This window comes from Triticum dicoccoides, chromosome 3A (genome assembly GCF_002162155.2).
Source record: "Triticum dicoccoides isolate Atlit2015 ecotype Zavitan chromosome 3A, WEW_v2.0, whole genome shotgun sequence".
Taxonomy (NCBI): domain Eukaryota; kingdom Viridiplantae; phylum Streptophyta; class Magnoliopsida; order Poales; family Poaceae; genus Triticum; species Triticum dicoccoides.
This window is the reverse complement of record NC_041384.1, coordinates 21,023,907-21,041,437: the sequence shown is the minus strand read 5'-3', so window position 1 is coordinate 21,041,437 and position 17,531 is coordinate 21,023,907. Positions and strand designations below refer to the sequence as shown.

The window sequence follows — 17,531 nt, the reverse complement described above, 5'->3', positions numbered from 1 at the left end:
ACTGTTAGCGCGGTTCTTGTCTCTTGTGCGGTAAATCTGATTAAAGTCGCCGGCTAGCAGCCATCTAGTACCAGGAGTAGGCTTCTCAGAGATCAGCTCTTGGAAGAAAATGTCTTTGAGGTTGCTGCGAGTTGGTCCATAGACGGTAGTGAACTTGAAGGAAGTGTCAGTACGGGTAATGGTGATTGTAGCCGAGAGGAAGAAAGTTCCAGTGTTAATGTCCTTAACCTCGACGAGGTCTTCGTCCCATAGAAGCAGGATGCCACCACGAGTGCCAGTAGCAGGTCGTTGTGCGAAGCCTTTGAGCCTCTGACCTCCAAGAGAGGAAGCCATGAAGGGGTCGACATGTTCGAGTTTGGTCTCTTGTAGACATACTAGATGGCAAGGCATAGTAGCGACGGTTTCTCGTATAGTTGCGCGGCGATTGGGACAGTTTAAACCACGAACATTCCAGTTCAGAATACTCAGGTCTTGATCATGCATATTGGAACCTGGGATACATCAGTAGTGGAGTAACAAAGAGTGCCACATCTAGTAAGAACTGCCTTGGACGAATAGAGCAGATTCCATTGAGCATCTTCAGATAGTTGAAGTTGTGATAAAGCAAACGCAACATCAGGTAACAGCAGAAGGTACAGCAGCTACAGGACTCACACTTAATCGCCTTGCCAGGGCAACAAGAGGCAGCTATCTTCATCGACAGCAGGAAACAGGCATACACCCACACGGACAGGAAGCAACAGTAGGCCTTAACTAACATATAGAACTAAGCTACATCTTCAGTGACCAAAGCAAGCCAGTCACGCGGCCTCGCCGGCCACCTCTCCATTCGCAGACTCCAGCTCTGCTCTAGCCTCGCCTCCATGCTCCACCAATGCGTCCTCGACAGCCTTCGCAAGGTCACAGTCAAGGTTGAAGAGGGCTCGAAGGGCCGCTACTGTGGTGTCCGGAAGTTGCCCATTGAACATGGCAACAAATTCCCTGATGGCTTCTTCAGTAACCTCTTGCCCTTCATTGATGATGCCCATGCGTTGACAAAGAAGCCTTTCCGCCATCTGCGCCACCGGCAAAGTTCTCTTCTTTGCTTGGAGCCGAGGGCTGCGTCGGCTGAGGTTGAAGCCCGACACACCCGCGAGTGTCTTCCTCCTTGCCCTGGGCAGCCTCGGTGGTGTGGAGTTCGGTGCAGGCAGCAGGGGCGGAGCACAAGTGACAAAAAGCGGGGACTGCACAAGAAGTTCATCAGAACCAGCCACAGTTGGACTAATCGGTGGGCTTGACATCGGAATGAAAATCGGAGTTGTCGGCTCCGCTACCAGATCAGCCGGCGAGACATGAGGGGTTGAAGCAATCAGCATCAGAGGTGGTGTAGCAGCGCTGCAAGGATGTGCAGGAGGGGTCGATGGGTGCAGCTCGATGATGTCCTGCATCGTTGTGCGAGGGGAGGTATCCTGATACAGCGCGACAGGGCACACCACGGCCGGCCTCGCCTGGGCACCAAAGCAAGGTGCGAACCGGCTCAACCAGGAGGCGTCGCCAGGCGATGATGACACCTGCACCACCTCGCAGGAGGTGGGCGTAGACTTGGGCGGAGGCGAGCGACCGCGATTGTCCTCGCAGATGGGGCTGGCTGCTCCACCAGAGCGCGCCGAGCGCGTGCCCTGGTTGTTAGTCAGAAGGCGGGCACGCCTGCCCGAAGCCGGGATGACAGCGCCGTCAGGAAGGCGCTGGACCTGCTTCCAGTCGATCCTGCGCGCGTCGGCCGCCTCAGAGCACCTGCGTCTTCCATCCCGATCGTCCCGGCCGTCGCGACGGCCTCCCCTGTCTTCGCGGCGGCCGCCCCGGTCATCGCGGTGGCCGTCCCGGGAGCCATGGCGGCCCTCGTCCTCGCGGTGCACCGGAGCGCGCGAGCGGCTGCGGAATAGGCGATCCCGCCAGGAGGAGGAGCGATCCTCGCGACCTCGGCGTCCACGGTCATCATCGTCGTCGCGGCGGTCTCGGTCTTGGTCGTCTTCCCTTCTTCGCCCGGCAACCTCCAGGCGGTCGCGCATTCTTGATTCGCCGTCGATCACACCGTAGCGCCAGGAGAACGGGTGCGAGGAGCGAGGGCGATGTGGGATGACGCCGCTGGCATCTGGGGTGAAGTCTTCCACTGTCTCGAGGTGCACCAAGACGCGCCGCTTGAGGCCGCGTCGGCCTATCACAGCGCTCGGGCCCCTGCTGTAGCCCGCCGCTTGTTTGCCGGTGATGGTGAGCCGAAGGACCTTTGGGATGGCCGAGGGATTTGCCGACCACGCCCACAAGTTGAAGGAGGAGGAATCTTCTCTCTTCACGGTGGCCACATCGAAGTAGTGAAGGAAGGTATTAGGCCTGAGCACCTGCTCTGCAACCTCATCGCACCATGCGTTGAGAGGCAAATTCTCGATACAGAGATGCACATGGTAGTATGCCTCCACCGAGTCGGCATTTGCTTCGGGCCTCCAGTTGGCGGCGTGGATGTCGAGACCGTTGCGGTTGAAGCGGCCTGGAGACGCCGTGACTTGGTCTCGATGGTGAGGATGCGTGAAGAGCGCGAAGAAATCCTCCGGAAAGTGCGGGACCACCTTGATGTAGTTGCGGTCGATGAAGAACTCGCTGGCGATGGCGTCCCTGATCTCCGCGGCACTGACACGCGGACGGTTGCCTCCAAGCCACACAAAGGCACCTAGGGAGGCAAGGGAAGCAGCAGCATCCTCCATGGCCTGCGTGGAGGTGATGACGACATGCCCCTCCTCCGGGCGCAGGCTCGGGTCTCCGACTCGTGGCGGCATCGCTGCAGCAACAGCCAGACGCGGCGACACAGCTGCAGCCGGAACTGACTGTGGCGAAGCAGCGACGGCTGTAGATGGCAAGGGATCGCTTGGTGGGGATGGGGTGGAGGGTGGCGAGGCAGGGCAGTCACGAGCGCGGTGCCCGCAGCGTCGACAGGCCCGGCACTTTAGAGGATTCCGGCAGGCAGCTTTGCAGTGGCCTTTGTCCAGGCAGCGATAACAGATGCGGTGGCGATGTTTGACGAAATCTTTGCGCTTCGGAGGGGAATAAGAGGACGCTGCTCTCCACTGTCTTGAATTCTGGTAGCTGGGGAGCGCCCTCCACCAGTATTATCATTTCAAACGATTGTAAGGCCCTGGTTTATTGAATGAAATGCTTTTCCCCCGAAAAAAGAAAGAGAAGATAAGTACAAAGCCTATTGTTGGCTGTAGATAACCTTGCTCTCACTCTCATGTTGTGACGAACAAGAGGTCAAGTCCCGACGGTTGGAGCAAAAAACTTCTCTCCGGCTTCCGTTTCCCCGCCTTGGCAGTGCTCCTCCTACTGCCTCACCCAACCTCGCCGTCGGTCAAATCTTTGCTTTCTCCCCTCCTCCACGAGGCAAGACCACCTCCCGTAGATCAACCACCGCGCTCCGGTCTCGGGGGGAGGACCGGAGGAGGGCGGAGTTCGCGTTGCTGGCGGGGTCGTCAGGGGGCGGCTGCTCCGGATGCAGACGGTGGAGAACATGGGGGTTTCCATCTTCGACGCACAGGCAGTGCCCCGCTCGCTCGTCGAGCTCCTGCCTATCCTGCGTGCGGCCAAGGAGGTCGAGCCCGACAACTTGCGCGTCGCCTACCTCTGTGAGCCGAGTCCACTTTCCTCCTCCGATACTCCGATCCCACATTCATTTTCTCTTGGCAATCACAGCTTATTTTGCTTTTTTAAATGTATTCTTCCAGGTCTCTTCTACGCGTACGAGAAGGCGCATCGGCTCGACCCGACCTCCAGCGGCCCTGGAGTTCGTCACTTCAAGAACGCGCTTCTGGAAAGGCTACAGAGGGTAATTCCTGTTTTTTTTTCTTCTCGCCGATGTATTTCTGAGGATACGAGCTTTAGTTGACTTGTGGAAGTCTGCGTCCCCCTCCCCACCCTTATTTAGGACAACGAGTTGACATTGATAGCGAGGGAGGAGAAGAGTGATACGCTAGAGATGCAGCAGTTCTACCTTCATTACTATGAGAATTTCATCAAGACGCATGAGGATGCAGTCGGCAAGGGTGACCGGTGAGAGGCAATTCTTGAGCCTATTTATGTTAAGTTAGCAACTGTTTATCATGTTGATGAGCAATCACGTAGGAATGACGACTACTTGATTGCTTTGGTCCTCCTCTCTCATGACAATGTCTCTCCTGATCTGTTTGCTCAGTGATCTGCTCACCAAATCGCACCGGACCGAGGCTGTCTTGTTTGAGGTCCTGAAAGCCGTTAATGTGTCCCAACGTGTTGAAGTTGATCAGGAGGTACACAGTTGTGGATTTCTGTTATTTTGGAGATACTGTTCTTTGTTTTCTTTGTCCATTGTGAAATAACGTATTTTTTATTTTATTTTATATGTTACACAGATTTTGGAAACGCACCGTAAAATTGAGGAAAAGAGAGAACTATATGCTCCTGACATTTTGCCGCCACCTCCGCCTCTTTCTCCATCTAAAATGTCTTCATGGGACTATTTCTTTGGTCCAACTCCGACCCCTCAACCTCGAGAGAAGATATCTGACGGTCAAGGGTTGAATGATTCTTCAACACCACACGACATGGGGATATCTGACGGTTTCAGAGACAGGTATCCCCAAGGAAAAAAATTCAACAAAGTCTTTTCATTGGGTATCCCTCACTCACATCCGTCCTATATTGCGTGTGTGCGATTTTCCAAAAGACATAGTAACTCTGCAAATGCATCCTAATGCCAGGTCAATTTCCAGTCACATTGTGCTTGATTAGCAGTTTCAGTTATGATCCACGTGTAATATGTGTTAGAGTCCCCTTGCTAGTTTGGCTTTCTTCTTCTTTTGATTTTGAGCCTTGACTCTTTCCCTCTTTTTATGGTCTGCTGTAAATATTTTTATATTAATACCATTAGAGCTTCTCCTACAGTTTTGCCACACAAAAAGAACAGTCACAGTCACAAGACTTCTCTTCCTAGCAGTTGAGTTCTGTTCTGGCTTTGGCTTGAATCATTACTTGCAAAATTATGCAATACTTTACCTTCTTTTGAGTTGAGCCATGTATTCTTGATAATAGTTCCTATGTTCATCTTACTGCACGTTTATCTTAGTTCAAATACTTGGATTCAAATGGAAATTTGCTCTAATTTGCAAACAAACTACTCAAATTTGTCTGATTTAGAAAGTGCATGCATGTTTTGATTAGGATGGACATAAAATGTGCGATACCTAATATACTGGATCAAATAATAGACGACGGAAGCGCGGAGCCAATAAGTATACCACTAGCACTATTACAGGACATCACCGAGAATTTTGCTGATGAGCGAAAAATTGGTCAAGGTGGATTTGGAGTCGTTTACAAGGTAAATTTGACTATAAAAACCTTCAATTCTATATGTTTTCTCATATTAGAGCTATCTTAATCTAAGAGCTAATGGTTGTGCTAACAAGACTAGTTAATCAGGGATTTCTTCAAAACGGGTATGTTGCTGTGAAGAAACTCTTGAACAGCCAGACAATCGATGATGGACTATTTTATCGTGAGACTAATTTTCTAATGAATGTAAAGCACCAAAATATAGTACGGTTTCTAGGATATTGTGCTAATACAGAGAATATAGCCATTAAAGTGGACGGATCAGGAAAATGTGGGAAGTATATGTATCCTGAGATTAGAGAAAGATTGCTCTGTTTTGAGTATATCAGCAAAGGAAGCCTTCACAATCATCTTACTGGTACAACAATGTGGCATATTATTCAGTTTTTATCTTTATTTGGTCATCTTTCTTTTTTGCTTCTACAAGTGTCAATTAATTAATGATAAAAAACAGACTGGACAAAAAGAACTGATCTATCCATTTTAGCATGCATAAATCAATGGGCGGAGTTTTTTGTGTTTGAAAGGCGAGGCCGAAGATTTCATCTTCCCTAATACTTATATTATTTAAATCTGTAGATGAATTAAGAGGACTTGAATGGCATACACGTTATCAAATTATAAAGGGAATTTGTGATGGTCTACAATATCTTCACAAGGAAAAGGATGTTGTTCATATGGATCTTAAACCTCACAATATACTGATGGATGATCTCATGATACCAAAAATTACGGACTTTGGTATATCAAAACACCTTGATGGAATATCACAAGCTGTTACTGGAGGATTTCATGTGTCACTGTGAGTTACACATGTGGAGATCAATTGTTTGTGCAAGATATTTAGAGCCCACTGTCTTGTTTTTATCCCTAATACATCCAACTACCATGATTTCACGCAGAGGATATTGTGCTCCAGAATACCTACTCCGTGGTCAGGTGTCTTTCAAGTCAGACATATTTAGTCTGGGTGTTATAATTATAGATCTCGTGACTGGACGTAAGGAGGATCCTGATACTAAAAATGTAAGACTTGTTTTAACTAGGAATTTCAGATTTCCTTGTTACCACAACTCCGAACTTTAGCTATTATTAAATACTTAATTAATTTTACATAAGACCAATTGCCCCCCTCAGTTTTGTTAAAGTAGGTCCTTCAGTTCATAGTTCATACATACAGTTTGTGATTACAACTGGACCAAATAGGCCCCTTGAGTAAAAAAAAATTTATGTTAGGGCCATTGAGTTTGCTACCGTCCTTTTGTCCTTGTTTGATTTGAAGTATAAATTTGATATTTGAGAGTCATTGTAGTTTCTGTGCTTTTCGCAAGGTTTGGGCTAATATTTTAGCATCATTAGTAATCATTATATAAATGTTAGGTACTAAGAAGATGGAGGCACAGGTGGAATAGATCGGCCACTTATCCACCATCGGGATACCAACAAGTTACTGAATGCATAGAAATTGCAGCACGCTGTGTGTCACATGACCCGAAAAAACGACCTTATATATCGGATATAATCCGTCAGCTCGATGAATTGGATAGTACAAATGGGCACGTCAACGGTGCTGATGAACCTACATTTAGCCTGGTGAGATAATAAGCTCATTTGCTCCCTGGTCTATTTTCTTCGAGGAGTACTTATGAGAGTCCCCACTTTTTTCTTGCAGATAAGCCCTTACCCTTGGGAGCTGCTTGACATAGATCCGCTCGAGCTGCATTTCCCTTTTGAGGCAAATAAGCAGATACCATGTTTGCTTCAACTAAGTAACCCGGGGGATGATTACATTGCCTTCTACGTGCACACATCAAGTGGACAGTACCTCATAGAGCCAAGCAAAGGAATTGTACCGCCCCAATCCAAGAGCAATGTCATCATAACATTTCAAGCACAGAAGATGGCACCGCATCGCATGCGGAATAAGGATGAGTTCATTATGCGGTGCACAGTGGTAAACGGGGATCTCCTGACCGAGAGCATCACTGTAGACATGTTCGATGAAGAGTCGAAAGTGGTTGATGATGTGAGTTTGATGGTTGCATTTTAACACGGTGCACACGAGTGAATGAGGATCTCATGACCGAGAACATCATTGAAGACATATTCGCTGAGGAGTCGAAGTGCCCAATGATGTGACTTCAAAGGTTGCATTTTAACATGGTGTGCAGTTGTGAATGAGGATATCACGACCTCTGAGGACACGTTTGATGAAAAAGTTGAAAGTGGATGACGATGTGAGTTTGATGGTTGCATGGTAACGCGGAGCTGAATACGTGCTCTGAGATGTGTTAATGCGCACGTGCAGGAGTTACAGGCTATCTCGAGGCAAAGCAGCATCAGATTTTTGATCGATCTCAGCAGAAAGATGGTCTTGCAAACAAACTTTTTACAGCTCACATCGTTGCTATGTCAAGACTCGACAGAACCGAAACTATGTGTATGTATGTTGAAATTTTCGTTGTTATTTTTTTTGGGCGTGGTGAATCATCAATTAGATTGGCTAATACTCATATTTCGTCGTTGCTGATATCCGTCAGACATACACTCCGATCATCGTCAGACAGGGCAGGGCAGGGCAGGGCTTTATATTCGTGATCAGATGATGTCCTGGTGAAATTGAAGTTGCTGCAGGAGAACCCATCGGCTGACAGGTGCCGGCTGAAGCTGAGCTTCTGCTTGTCCTCGTCGACCACCACCAGCCTGCTCTCCATCTGGACCCGCCGATCACCACCGCCGGCACCGCACCCTTGTCCCGGCCCTTCATCTCCACGAACGCGAAGCACGCCGTGCCGCGGCTCACCCGCGCCATGGAGTTGTCGCCGAAAGCCGTCCAGTTCTGCCCGCCCTCCAGCATCACGTCCACCTCCGGCACCGAGTACCCCGTATGCGACGACAGCAGCTTCGTGGAGTCATAGCACAGCTCGAACGGCGCCACGCCGGCGATGTTGTACATAGCACTACTCGCTCATGGCATCCAAGGCCCCTGTCTCTAGATGAAGCTTCTTCTCCTCGATGGTGTCCCTTACCCCCTCGATTTAGTGCACCATCAATTCAACCGCCATTGCCGAAAATGATGGAGGAGATGGATTCATATCATGTTGCTGACTCACAAGAAATATATTGTCAAAGACCCACTAAGGCGTTGCCACTCCTTCTGCTACACTATGCTCTGGTCATGTTAGACAAGGAAGTCGAGGGGTAGGGGAGGGAGGATCGACTGTCGCCGTTGTGACTCGACGAAGAAGACCGAGTCAGAGGGGATGGAGGGTGATCGTTTCGTTGGTCCATTGGAGCCGCGTTGGTAATACAATTCGTTAATGGTGAGGTTTGGGTGGAATGAAAGTTGACTCTATTGACTTCATGCTTTTGGTCCTTAGGCGTGGGATCGTTGTAGGCCGCATATTTTTTTATACTGTGTTGGCAAGGTCTTTAATTGATGGCCTCTTGGCTTTGATACTATACTGAATTCATGTTCCGGCCAACTCATTCCAAACTACAAGCTGATGGAGAGAGACGGACAACATATTTCAACATACTTGAGTTGTTATCTATTTATATACATGGTATGTGTTTATGGCCGAGCTAACCAAACATGTTTTAAAAGAATCTGTTAACATTGTAATTTGATAACGAAGCAAAAGAGTCGAACAAAACACCTCCACACATAGTGTTAATTGTTTCATCCCAACAGTGATGGAGCATATGGATTCGGTTGTGTAATGTGCTTTCTGCTTAGCACTTGTTTCCTTGTTTTTAAAACTAGATGATGCCCTGCATTTCAATAAGGTTTTGGTTATAAGAAACATGAATATTTGAAATAATAAATTTTGAACTAATATAAGAATTAAATGTAAATAGCATAATATATGAAATTTTCATGCATGCATGTTTGCATGTTGAGGTGGGCATTTCTTATGCATGTTGAATGATGAGGTGGCATGCTTGCATGTTGAGAGAAATATGTGAGTGGGGACTAGCTATTTAGATATAGAAGATATATTTTTCATTTTATTTCATGTGTTTATTTTTAATTTTTTGAACACATATGTATTCTTTTTCATTCATAATGTAATTTTTTGTGCATGTCTAACATCTTTAAAATACATGATTAATATATGCTCTAATACTATTTGTTTTAACCTAAATCCTATAAAGTGCAGCTGCACTTTTTTGCAGTCCCGAGCGCACACCCCTCCGAGCCGTCCGATCTCCATCCTGAGTTGCGCTCGTGCCCAGGTGCTACCTGGTCGGGATCCCGTCGCCGCATCTCCGCCGCCGGCGAGAACCGAGTCGATCCCCGGCGCACCTCTACCACTCCTCCTTCTTCCCATTCCTCCCACTCTCGTTGCCTTTCTTTCTCTGAACGAGCCGCCCTGCAGGTTCTTCCCGTGGCCATCCATGGCGTGCCGCCGGAGGTCAACCCGCGCGCCAAGTCTCTGCCGGACCCTTGCCGCCTCCAGCCTCTCCCTCGACCACCGCCTGGACCCGCCGCCCGTCCCCTGCATAGCCCTCGCCGGATGTACGCCGTCGTTGGATCCAGACCAATCCAGGCCGTGAGCTGCGTCGAGCCCGTGTAAATTTTGAACAGGAGGCGGGTGGTTGCCTCCAGGGCCTCGGGAGGCAGCGAGAGCCACAAGCGACAGAGGAGACGGTCAAGGCGGGCGGTGGCGAGGCCGGACATGGTGCGCTAGGCGACAGAGTCAGCCATGGCGCGACGGCAGGGTCGATCAGGGGCTCAGGGCACGCGGTGCTGCAGAATTTTCAGTATTCGGATATCACCAGTACAGTACGTGATGACCACTGCTAGGAGTTCAGAGAACATACGTGCCTTTTTGATTCGTAGGATTTTGAAAATGTAAGAATAGAAAAAGTATAAGATTGAAGTGGCATGTCAACTTGAATCCTATAAAATTAGTAAGGAGTATTTGATGTTACATGAAAAACAAAGAAAATGTAAAAAGAGGTTGAAGTAGATGTTAGATTTCCCATAAAATATAGTATAAAAGATTACATAGGAAAACTTCCTATAGGATCTAATTATATGAATCAAAGGGCCAATATAGAAAAAAATTCTAAGGATTTCAATCCTCTAGAAATCCTCTAGAATTCCTTTAAATCAAAGGAGCCCGTGACATGTCGTTTCTAGGAGCCGATGCTGCCGTACTTATCCCTGAAGCTCCACGGCCTGAAGCTGATCGTGGGCGAAACTTGGCGTTGGCATCCTCAACAATACAGGCATACAATTTGTCCGCGCGACACGAATTAATCTCCAGTTTGGGTCAATTAGACAAGCTTGTGCAAACAAGAGTACTAGTTGGAATATGCATTTCGTACTTGGTGCAGGTGAACATCGTGAGGGTGAGCAGGCAGCTCATGTACTTTAGTTTTCAGTTTACAAATTTTTTTTCTGTAAAAAGATGTAGCGGGGAGCATCCAGACTGCCAGAGGCAGTAGTTCTCACTTTACAAACTTTTCTGATAAAAGTAGCAGCAACATAAACCAGTTTCAGAAAATGGTGGTATAAGAAGTTCTGCAAATTCTATGAAATTCTCATTCTGAATGTTAAAATTCACAATATTTGGTAAGTGATGTATAGAGAATTAATGTATGTGTAATGTACGCATGCTCGACTACATCAGCGTTCTCCCGTTGTAGGTTTTTTGTTTTCTTCGCACAAAATCTTACCCGACGCATGATAGGTATTATCTCGGTTCCAAATTAACTATCTTAGATTTGTCTAGATATAGATATATCTCACACTAAACATGTGTAGATACATTAGTATGTAGACAAAATCTCAGAAAAGTTATTCGGGACAGAGGGAGTAGTTGCTAGAGATGCTGGTGTGAGTTGCCCCGAGATCGACTCCTAGAGCCAAACGAAGCAGAGCGGTAGCTAGCGGGTGAAATGTTGCCCGTGCGTGAAGTCGTGGTGTTGGGCTAGTGTTTGGCAAGCCAACTGTGTAGGGGGTTGGCCGGTGTTTAGCCCGCCAACCACGTGCGAGTGTTTTGTTGATCGGGGGTTGGGACAAATCGAATGTTTTGTTGATCGGGGGTTGGGCCTTTGTGGCTTTGGGATGATGTAACTTGATAAGTTGATAAGTTGCTTGCCATTACCAATTAGTTGCCTATCGACGAGTCTCAGTTGCATGTCATCGATAATTAGTTTCCTATACTATTGTCAAAAGTTGATGTTGTTAAGGATTATCTACTTCTAAAGCTAAGGTGCTTTAGAAGAGATGCTAGGCAATTTTGTGGTCATCGTAGCCAACTCAAAAGACGTTGGGATGATAGGTGGCCATGATACACAGCCTAGCCGAAAGTTGCTTATTGTAGTACAAAAGTTATCTCTCCGTGGCACCAAAGTTGCCTGAGAAAGAAAAGTTCGTTGAACAAAACTTCATAGGTGACGCTAGGCAACTTTACGGTCATATAGCCAAATTTATAAGAGCATTGAGTTGACAAGTAGTCATTATAGGCAACCCGGCAACAAGGTGCTTCATGTAGAGCTAAAGTTGTTGGGTAGTCACGATAGGCAACTTACAGGTGATGCTAGGCAATTTTTGTACTAGCCGATAGGTGACCATAATACACATCCTAATCCGAAGTTGCTTGCTATAGTAAGTTTCCTCTCCATGGCACCAAAGTTGCCCGAGGAAAAAAAGTTCTTGAAAGCAAATTCATAGGTGACGCTAGGCAACTTGACATCATGATCACCAACTTTGTAAGAGCACTGAGTCTATAGGTAGTCAAGGTAGGCGACGACTTACAGGCGATGCTAGGCAATTTGGTAGTCAATGGAGCCAACTTAGAAGAACACCAGGATGCAGGTGACCATGATACGCATCCTACTAGAGTACAAAAGTTGCCTCTCCGTGACACCAAAGTTGACTGAGAACAAGGTGCTTCATGTAGCACCAAAGTTCATGGGTAGTCACCGTAGGCAACTTACAGGTGATGCTAGGCAACTTGACGGTCATGATAGTTAACTTTATAAGAGCATTGGGTTGATAGATAGTCATGATAGCCAACTCAGAAAGAACATTTAGATGATAAGTAACCATGATCCACAGCCTAACTGAAAGTTGCTTACTACAGTACAACAGTTGCCTCTCCGTGGCATCAAAGTTGCTTGAGAAAAAATCATCGAAAGAAATTTCATAGATGACTCGAGGCAATTTAACGGTCAGGATAGCCAATTTTATAAGAGCATTGAGTTGATAGGTAGTCATGGTAGGCAATATATAGGTGAAGCTACGCAATTTGATAGTCATCGTAGCCAACTCAAAAGAACATTGGGATGGCACGTGACCATGATACACATGCTAACCAAAAGTTGCTTACTGTATTACAAAAGTTGCTTCTCCGTGGCACCAAAGTTGCCGGAGAACAAGGTGCTTCATGTAGTACCAAAGTTAATGGGTGTCACGGTAGGAAATTTATAGATCATACTAGGGAACTTGACGGTCGTGATAGCCAACTTTATAGAAGCATTGAGTTGATAGATAGCCATGATAGCCAAGTCAAAATAACATTCATATGATAGGTGACCAAGACATACTCCTAACCAAAGTGGCTTGTTATAGTATCGAAGTTGCCTCTCCATGGCACCAAAGTTGCCTGAGAAAAACACATCGTGGAAAGCAACTTCATATGTGCGCTAGGCAACTTGACAATCATGATAGCCAACTTTATAAGAGCATTGAGTTGATAGGTAATCATCATATACAACCTGACAACAAGGTGCTTCATGTAGCACCAAAGTTGATAGGTGGTCATGGTAGGCAACTTACTGGTCATGCTACACAAGTTGGCAGTCATCGTAGCCAACTCAAAAGAACATTGGGATGATAGATGACTATGATACACGGCCTAACCGAAAATTGCTTACTCTAGTATAAAAGTTGCCTCTTCGTGGCACCGAAGTTGCCTGGGAAAAAAAGTTTCATCGAAACATACCCATATGGGATCTATTTTGATGTGCTCGGCGTTAGAAACCTAATGGTGAAAACAGATCTTAATTTTGACACTTGGTTCAAAAGTTATGACTTTTTGAAATTTTTAGACACACAAATAAATACATATGGGACAAAGATCTTTCCTTCCTTAAAAAGTGAATTTTGCATCATAGTATTAGAATAAAAGCTTACCTTTTTTGGCTGTGTGCTCCGAAACACTAGGAGGCACACGTGTGCACCCTAGTCATGTCCTTTAACCTTGTTTTAATTTCTATTTTTTCATACATGTTGCACATTTTTAATACATTAGAGACATTTTTTATATATGTTTAAATTTGTTCAATACATGCTTAATATTTTAAGTATATGTTTAGGTGTAAAAAAATCAACACATGTCTACAGTTTTGATACGCATTTCTATATTTTTTGTATACATCATAAACATTATTTATACATGTTAAAAAATAAGTTAGTAACATTTTTAATATATTTGTTTTGACATCTATATTTTTATATATATTGTATATTTTTCGTATAATTATATTTTTATATAGGTTTAACATTTTTCAAGTACATTTACATTTCTTAAAACAAATGGTTTGATGCCTACTTTTCTGATACACATTGTAAAATTTTCATATGCACCTACACAAATGTACACTTTTAACATTTATTAAATACATGATTAAAATAATTTCAAATACATGTTTGAATGACTGTTTTTGTCATACACATTATATGTGTTTTGATGTTCACCGGGAACAATTTTTTTTACACATCTAACATTTTGGCAAATACATACATGATTAATTTTTTTTTCGAGAATGACGGGGGGGCATTGTGCCCCACCGGTTGTTATATTACTCGAAGGACCTGGCAGTCATACAGTGTTTTTCATCGAAAAGATAAAAAACAACATGATAAGAAGCGAAAAAAAGAGAAACCCGCCATGAGGCAGTCTAGAGGACTGAGAGAAAGAAAAGTCGGATGGCCAGAAGTCGATCCTGAGACGGAGCGTCATAGCGCCTGCTCCAAATCAGGAGGTCGTCGGCCGTCCTCGCGAGGATATCACAGGCGGTGCAGCGAATGTTGTTGAAGGTGGCATTGTTCCTGGCCTTCCAGATCTGCCAGAGAAGCACGTAGAGCCCATCTTTCCACAACGCAGCCACGTCGACGGACGGCAAGGGAGAGGCGAGGATCGCATCCACCGAGGGGAAAGGGCCCAGACCGAGGCGAGTCCAGGTCGAAACCGCACGACCGCAGGCGGCGAAGATGTGAGAAGTGGACTCCTCGTTGGGGCAGGAGGCGCACATGCTGGAGGGGGTGCAACTCTTCGCATGCAGGTTCTTCCGGGTACTAAGGCGGTCCCAGACCAGAAGGCACGCGAAGATCTTGATCTTCCACGGGAGACGCGAACTCCAGATGTCGATGGAAGACTGGCAGAGCACCCCGTGGGGGGACATGACCCTGAACGCGGCGCGCGAGCTGAACTCCACGTCCTCCCCCCAGGCCATGAGTCGACGATCCGGAGCGTCCACAAGCCCAAGGTCACTGATGATCGCCTGCACAGCCGCAAGCTGGGAAGCGGCAACGGAGGAGAGGCGCCTCTGGAGGTGCAGACCGTCGGCGGACACTGCTGCCACCGAGGCGTTCGGGCGCGTCGAGTGAGAGTACAATGCCGCGTACTCAAAGCAGAGGGCGCGGCCGGGCCGCCAACGGTCGTGCCAGAACGAGGTGGCGCGCCCGTCGCGGAGATCCACGCGGGTGATAGACCTGTACGTCGGGAGGCCGCTGAGAATGATGGCCCCAAGGAAAGAAGGAGCCGAGCAGGGGTCGCCAACATCTCTCCTGGTGGTGCTGAGAAACCACCGTTTCCACGGCGGACAGTCGGGTTGATGAAGCTTGTGGACGAAGTTGAGGAGCAGACACATGTTCTGCCGACGGAGATCCCGGATCCCGAAGCCGCCTTCCTGCACATCTGCACACACTTTATCCCAAGCAATTAGACAACGCGCACCGGAGCAAGTATCCTTGCCGGTCCAAAAAAAGGCACGACGCCTACGATCAATCAACTCAATCACACCAGAGGGAAGCAAGTACGAGCACATGAAGTAGGTGGGGAGGTTGTTGAGAACGGCTTTACAAAGGACCATCCTACCCCCTAACGACAGGAGGAGGGCATGCCAACCAGAGAGGTAACGGTCAAAGGAGCGGATAAGAGGGTCGTAAGCGGAGATGGGAAGTTTCCAGGGGGAGAGGGGGAGACCCAGGTAGGGTTGAGGGAAGGAGGAGATGGGACAGCCGAGGGTAGTAGCCATGGCGGCTGACAGATCGTCGGGGCAGTGCATGGGAATAAACCCAGACTTGTGGAAGTTGATGGCCAGGCCGGTAGCAAGGGCGAAAGAGTCAAGGATGGTTTTGAGAGTCGCCGCCGACTGGGGGTCCGCACGGCAGAGGATAAGGGTGTCGTCGGTGTATTGGAGCACAGGGCAGGGGAGCGAGGGGTCAATCGGGTGAGCAAGCCTCCCATCCGAGGAAGCCGAGCGAATAAGGCGCTGGAGGACATCGGCGACAAGAATAAAAAGGTACGGCGAAAGCGCGTCCCCTTGACGGAGGCCATTGCGGCAAAGGATCCAGTTCCCAGGGATACTGTTGAGAAGGACGGCGGTGTGTCCTGTAGAAAGAATGTCTCGGATCCAACCGCACCACCGGGAGTTGAATCCACGGGCTGAGAGAATGGAAAGGAGGCTGGACCAGTTAACCGAGTCGAAAGCCTTCCGAAAGTCGATTTTGAACACAATCGTGGGGGCTTTCCGGACGTGGCAGGCACGAAGGAGGTCGGCCGCGTAAACAATGTTTTCTGAAATACGCCGACCCGGAAGAAAGCCGGTTTGGTCAGGATCGACGAGAGAGTGAATGTAACGCTGCAGCCGAGTGCACAAGGCCTTGGTGATCGCCTTCATGATGCAATTTTGAAGGGAAATGGGGCGAAAGTCTTGGGGGGGACGAGCCGCCTCAAACTTGGGGAGGAGGACCAGGAAGGCACGGTTAATGCGAGAAAGGTCGAGAGACCCGGAGTAGAAGTCATGGAAGACCGCCTCAACGTCTGTCGCGATAGTGGCCCAGAAGGAGACATAGAATAAAAAAGAAATAAAGATAAAACAAAAGATTAAAGAGAATAAAAGTTAAAAACAGAAAATATAAGCGGAAGAAAAGAAAAAAGCGGGAGTGCCGTCAGCACTACTGGGCCGGCCGACGAATCGGTTGCCTTCAGGCGAGGCAAGCTACTGCCTCGCGCAGTAGGCCGGACATAGCGGCGCTCCGCCACGAGGCCACTAGCTCCTTTTTTGAGGGATACGAGCCCACTAGCTAGCTGGGTGATGATGGTCGGTGGCGCAGCCCAAGCCCAATGTGGCCCATACCATCCAATCTTCTTGTTCGGTTCGTCGCCCCATTTTTTGCTCACGGCGGCCGCCACCGAGACCGTCGCCGCCGGTTATCCGAGCACCACGGCCACCTCGCCGTACAATCCCGCGGGCACGCCAGCTATGGCAGGCTATAGCGCGTCTCATTCGTTCCCGGAGATGGAGCGGCTCCTTCCCATTCCCGAGCGGCTGCTGGACGCAGCTAGCGCAGCCCATCGCCGGGCGCCGTTCTCCATCGATTCACCGGCGAGGCCGCTGTTTCTGCGCCGGGAGGAATCCCGCGGCGGGTATCGATTCACCGGCCCGGACTCCATCAGGTTGGCCTCCATCGATGTGTCACGCAGGTAGGGTTGGGGGCTCCCCTGCTGCTTTCTTCTCGTGCTGGCTGCTTCGTTGCAGGTACGCACCGTTCAACTGCGCGCTCATTCCATCCTTCTACTAGCTTTCTAGTTCCATAGTCTTGATTTGGCAACCGAATTTAAGAGCAATCTAGCTAGCTATCTAGTGTGCGGTGGTGTCTGTAAACTGTTATGTGTGCCACTGCCGACGGGATAGCTGACGAAAAGTCCCCACCCAAGAACTGCGATTCTGGTGGATTCAGTCATCGGTATTCCTACTTGCAGTAACGTGATGCTGCTGCAATTGATCTGCAACTCACAAGTCACAATCTGGTGCCACTGGGACAGTGAACCAAGCTCCCTCCTCCTCACAAATTCACTAGCAGACCAAATTAACAATGCTAGCTAGTAACT

General features: G+C 48.0%; 2 protein-coding genes and 1 pseudogene across 4 annotated transcripts; 1 reads left to right on the top strand and 2 right to left on the bottom strand.

The window, feature by feature from the left end:
* Nucleotides 1-387: 387 nt before the first annotated feature.
* Nucleotides 388-3,126, bottom strand: LOC119266770. Its single transcript, XM_037548051.1, has 2 exons — nucleotides 1,314-3,126; nucleotides 388-1,223 (listed from the first exon to the last, which is right to left on the bottom strand). Exons 1-2 carry the CDS (start codon nucleotides 2,805-2,807, stop codon nucleotides 801-803), a joined length of 1,917 nt encoding a protein of 638 aa, XP_037403948.1. The 5' UTR covers nucleotides 2,808-3,126; the 3' UTR covers nucleotides 388-800.
* A 148-nt stretch (nucleotides 3,127-3,274) lies between these two features.
* Nucleotides 3,275-8,830, top strand: LOC119266769 (dual specificity protein kinase shkB-like). Of its 3 annotated transcripts, none has more exons than XR_005132121.1 (12): nucleotides 3,275-3,650; nucleotides 3,750-3,850; nucleotides 3,950-4,074; nucleotides 4,217-4,310; nucleotides 4,413-4,633; nucleotides 5,221-5,380; nucleotides 5,482-5,752; nucleotides 5,974-6,196; nucleotides 6,297-6,420; nucleotides 6,775-6,987; nucleotides 7,067-7,834; nucleotides 7,935-8,830. XR_005132121.1 is itself a non-coding variant. In XM_037548050.1 (11 exons), exons 1-11 carry the CDS (start codon nucleotides 3,518-3,520, stop codon nucleotides 7,442-7,444), a joined length of 2,043 nt encoding a protein of 680 aa, XP_037403947.1. In that variant the 5' UTR covers nucleotides 3,275-3,517; the 3' UTR covers nucleotides 7,445-7,919. The 3 variants fall into 3 exon arrangements, 1 of the variants encoding a protein (XP_037403947.1); XR_005132122.1 differs by having other exon boundaries at nucleotides 7,067-7,838; XM_037548050.1 differs by lacking the exon at nucleotides 7,935-8,830 and having other exon boundaries at nucleotides 7,067-7,919.
* LOC119271780 lies at nucleotides 7,905-8,350 on the bottom strand (annotated as a pseudogene).
* Nucleotides 8,831-17,531: the final 8,701 nt, after the last annotated feature.

Excerpts from the sequence above, each read along its gene's own strand:
- LOC119266770 (XM_037548051.1), bottom strand. The coding sequence starts at position 2,807 with ATGCCGCCACGAGTCGGAGACCCGAGCCTGCGCCCGGAGGAGGGGCAT. Across the intron at positions 1,224-1,313 it reads ATGTCTCGCCGGCTGATCTG|TCCCCGCTTTTTGTCACTTG; the intron begins GTAGCGGAGCCG and ends CTTCTTGTGCAG.
- LOC119266769 (XM_037548050.1), top strand. The coding sequence starts at position 3,518 with ATGCAGACGGTGGAGAACATGGGGGTTTCCATCTTCGACGCACAGGCA. Across the intron at positions 4,311-4,412 it reads GTGTTGAAGTTGATCAGGAG|ATTTTGGAAACGCACCGTAA; the intron begins GTACACAGTTGT and ends TATGTTACACAG. Across the intron at positions 6,421-6,774 it reads AGGATCCTGATACTAAAAAT|GTACTAAGAAGATGGAGGCA; the intron begins GTAAGACTTGTT and ends TATAAATGTTAG.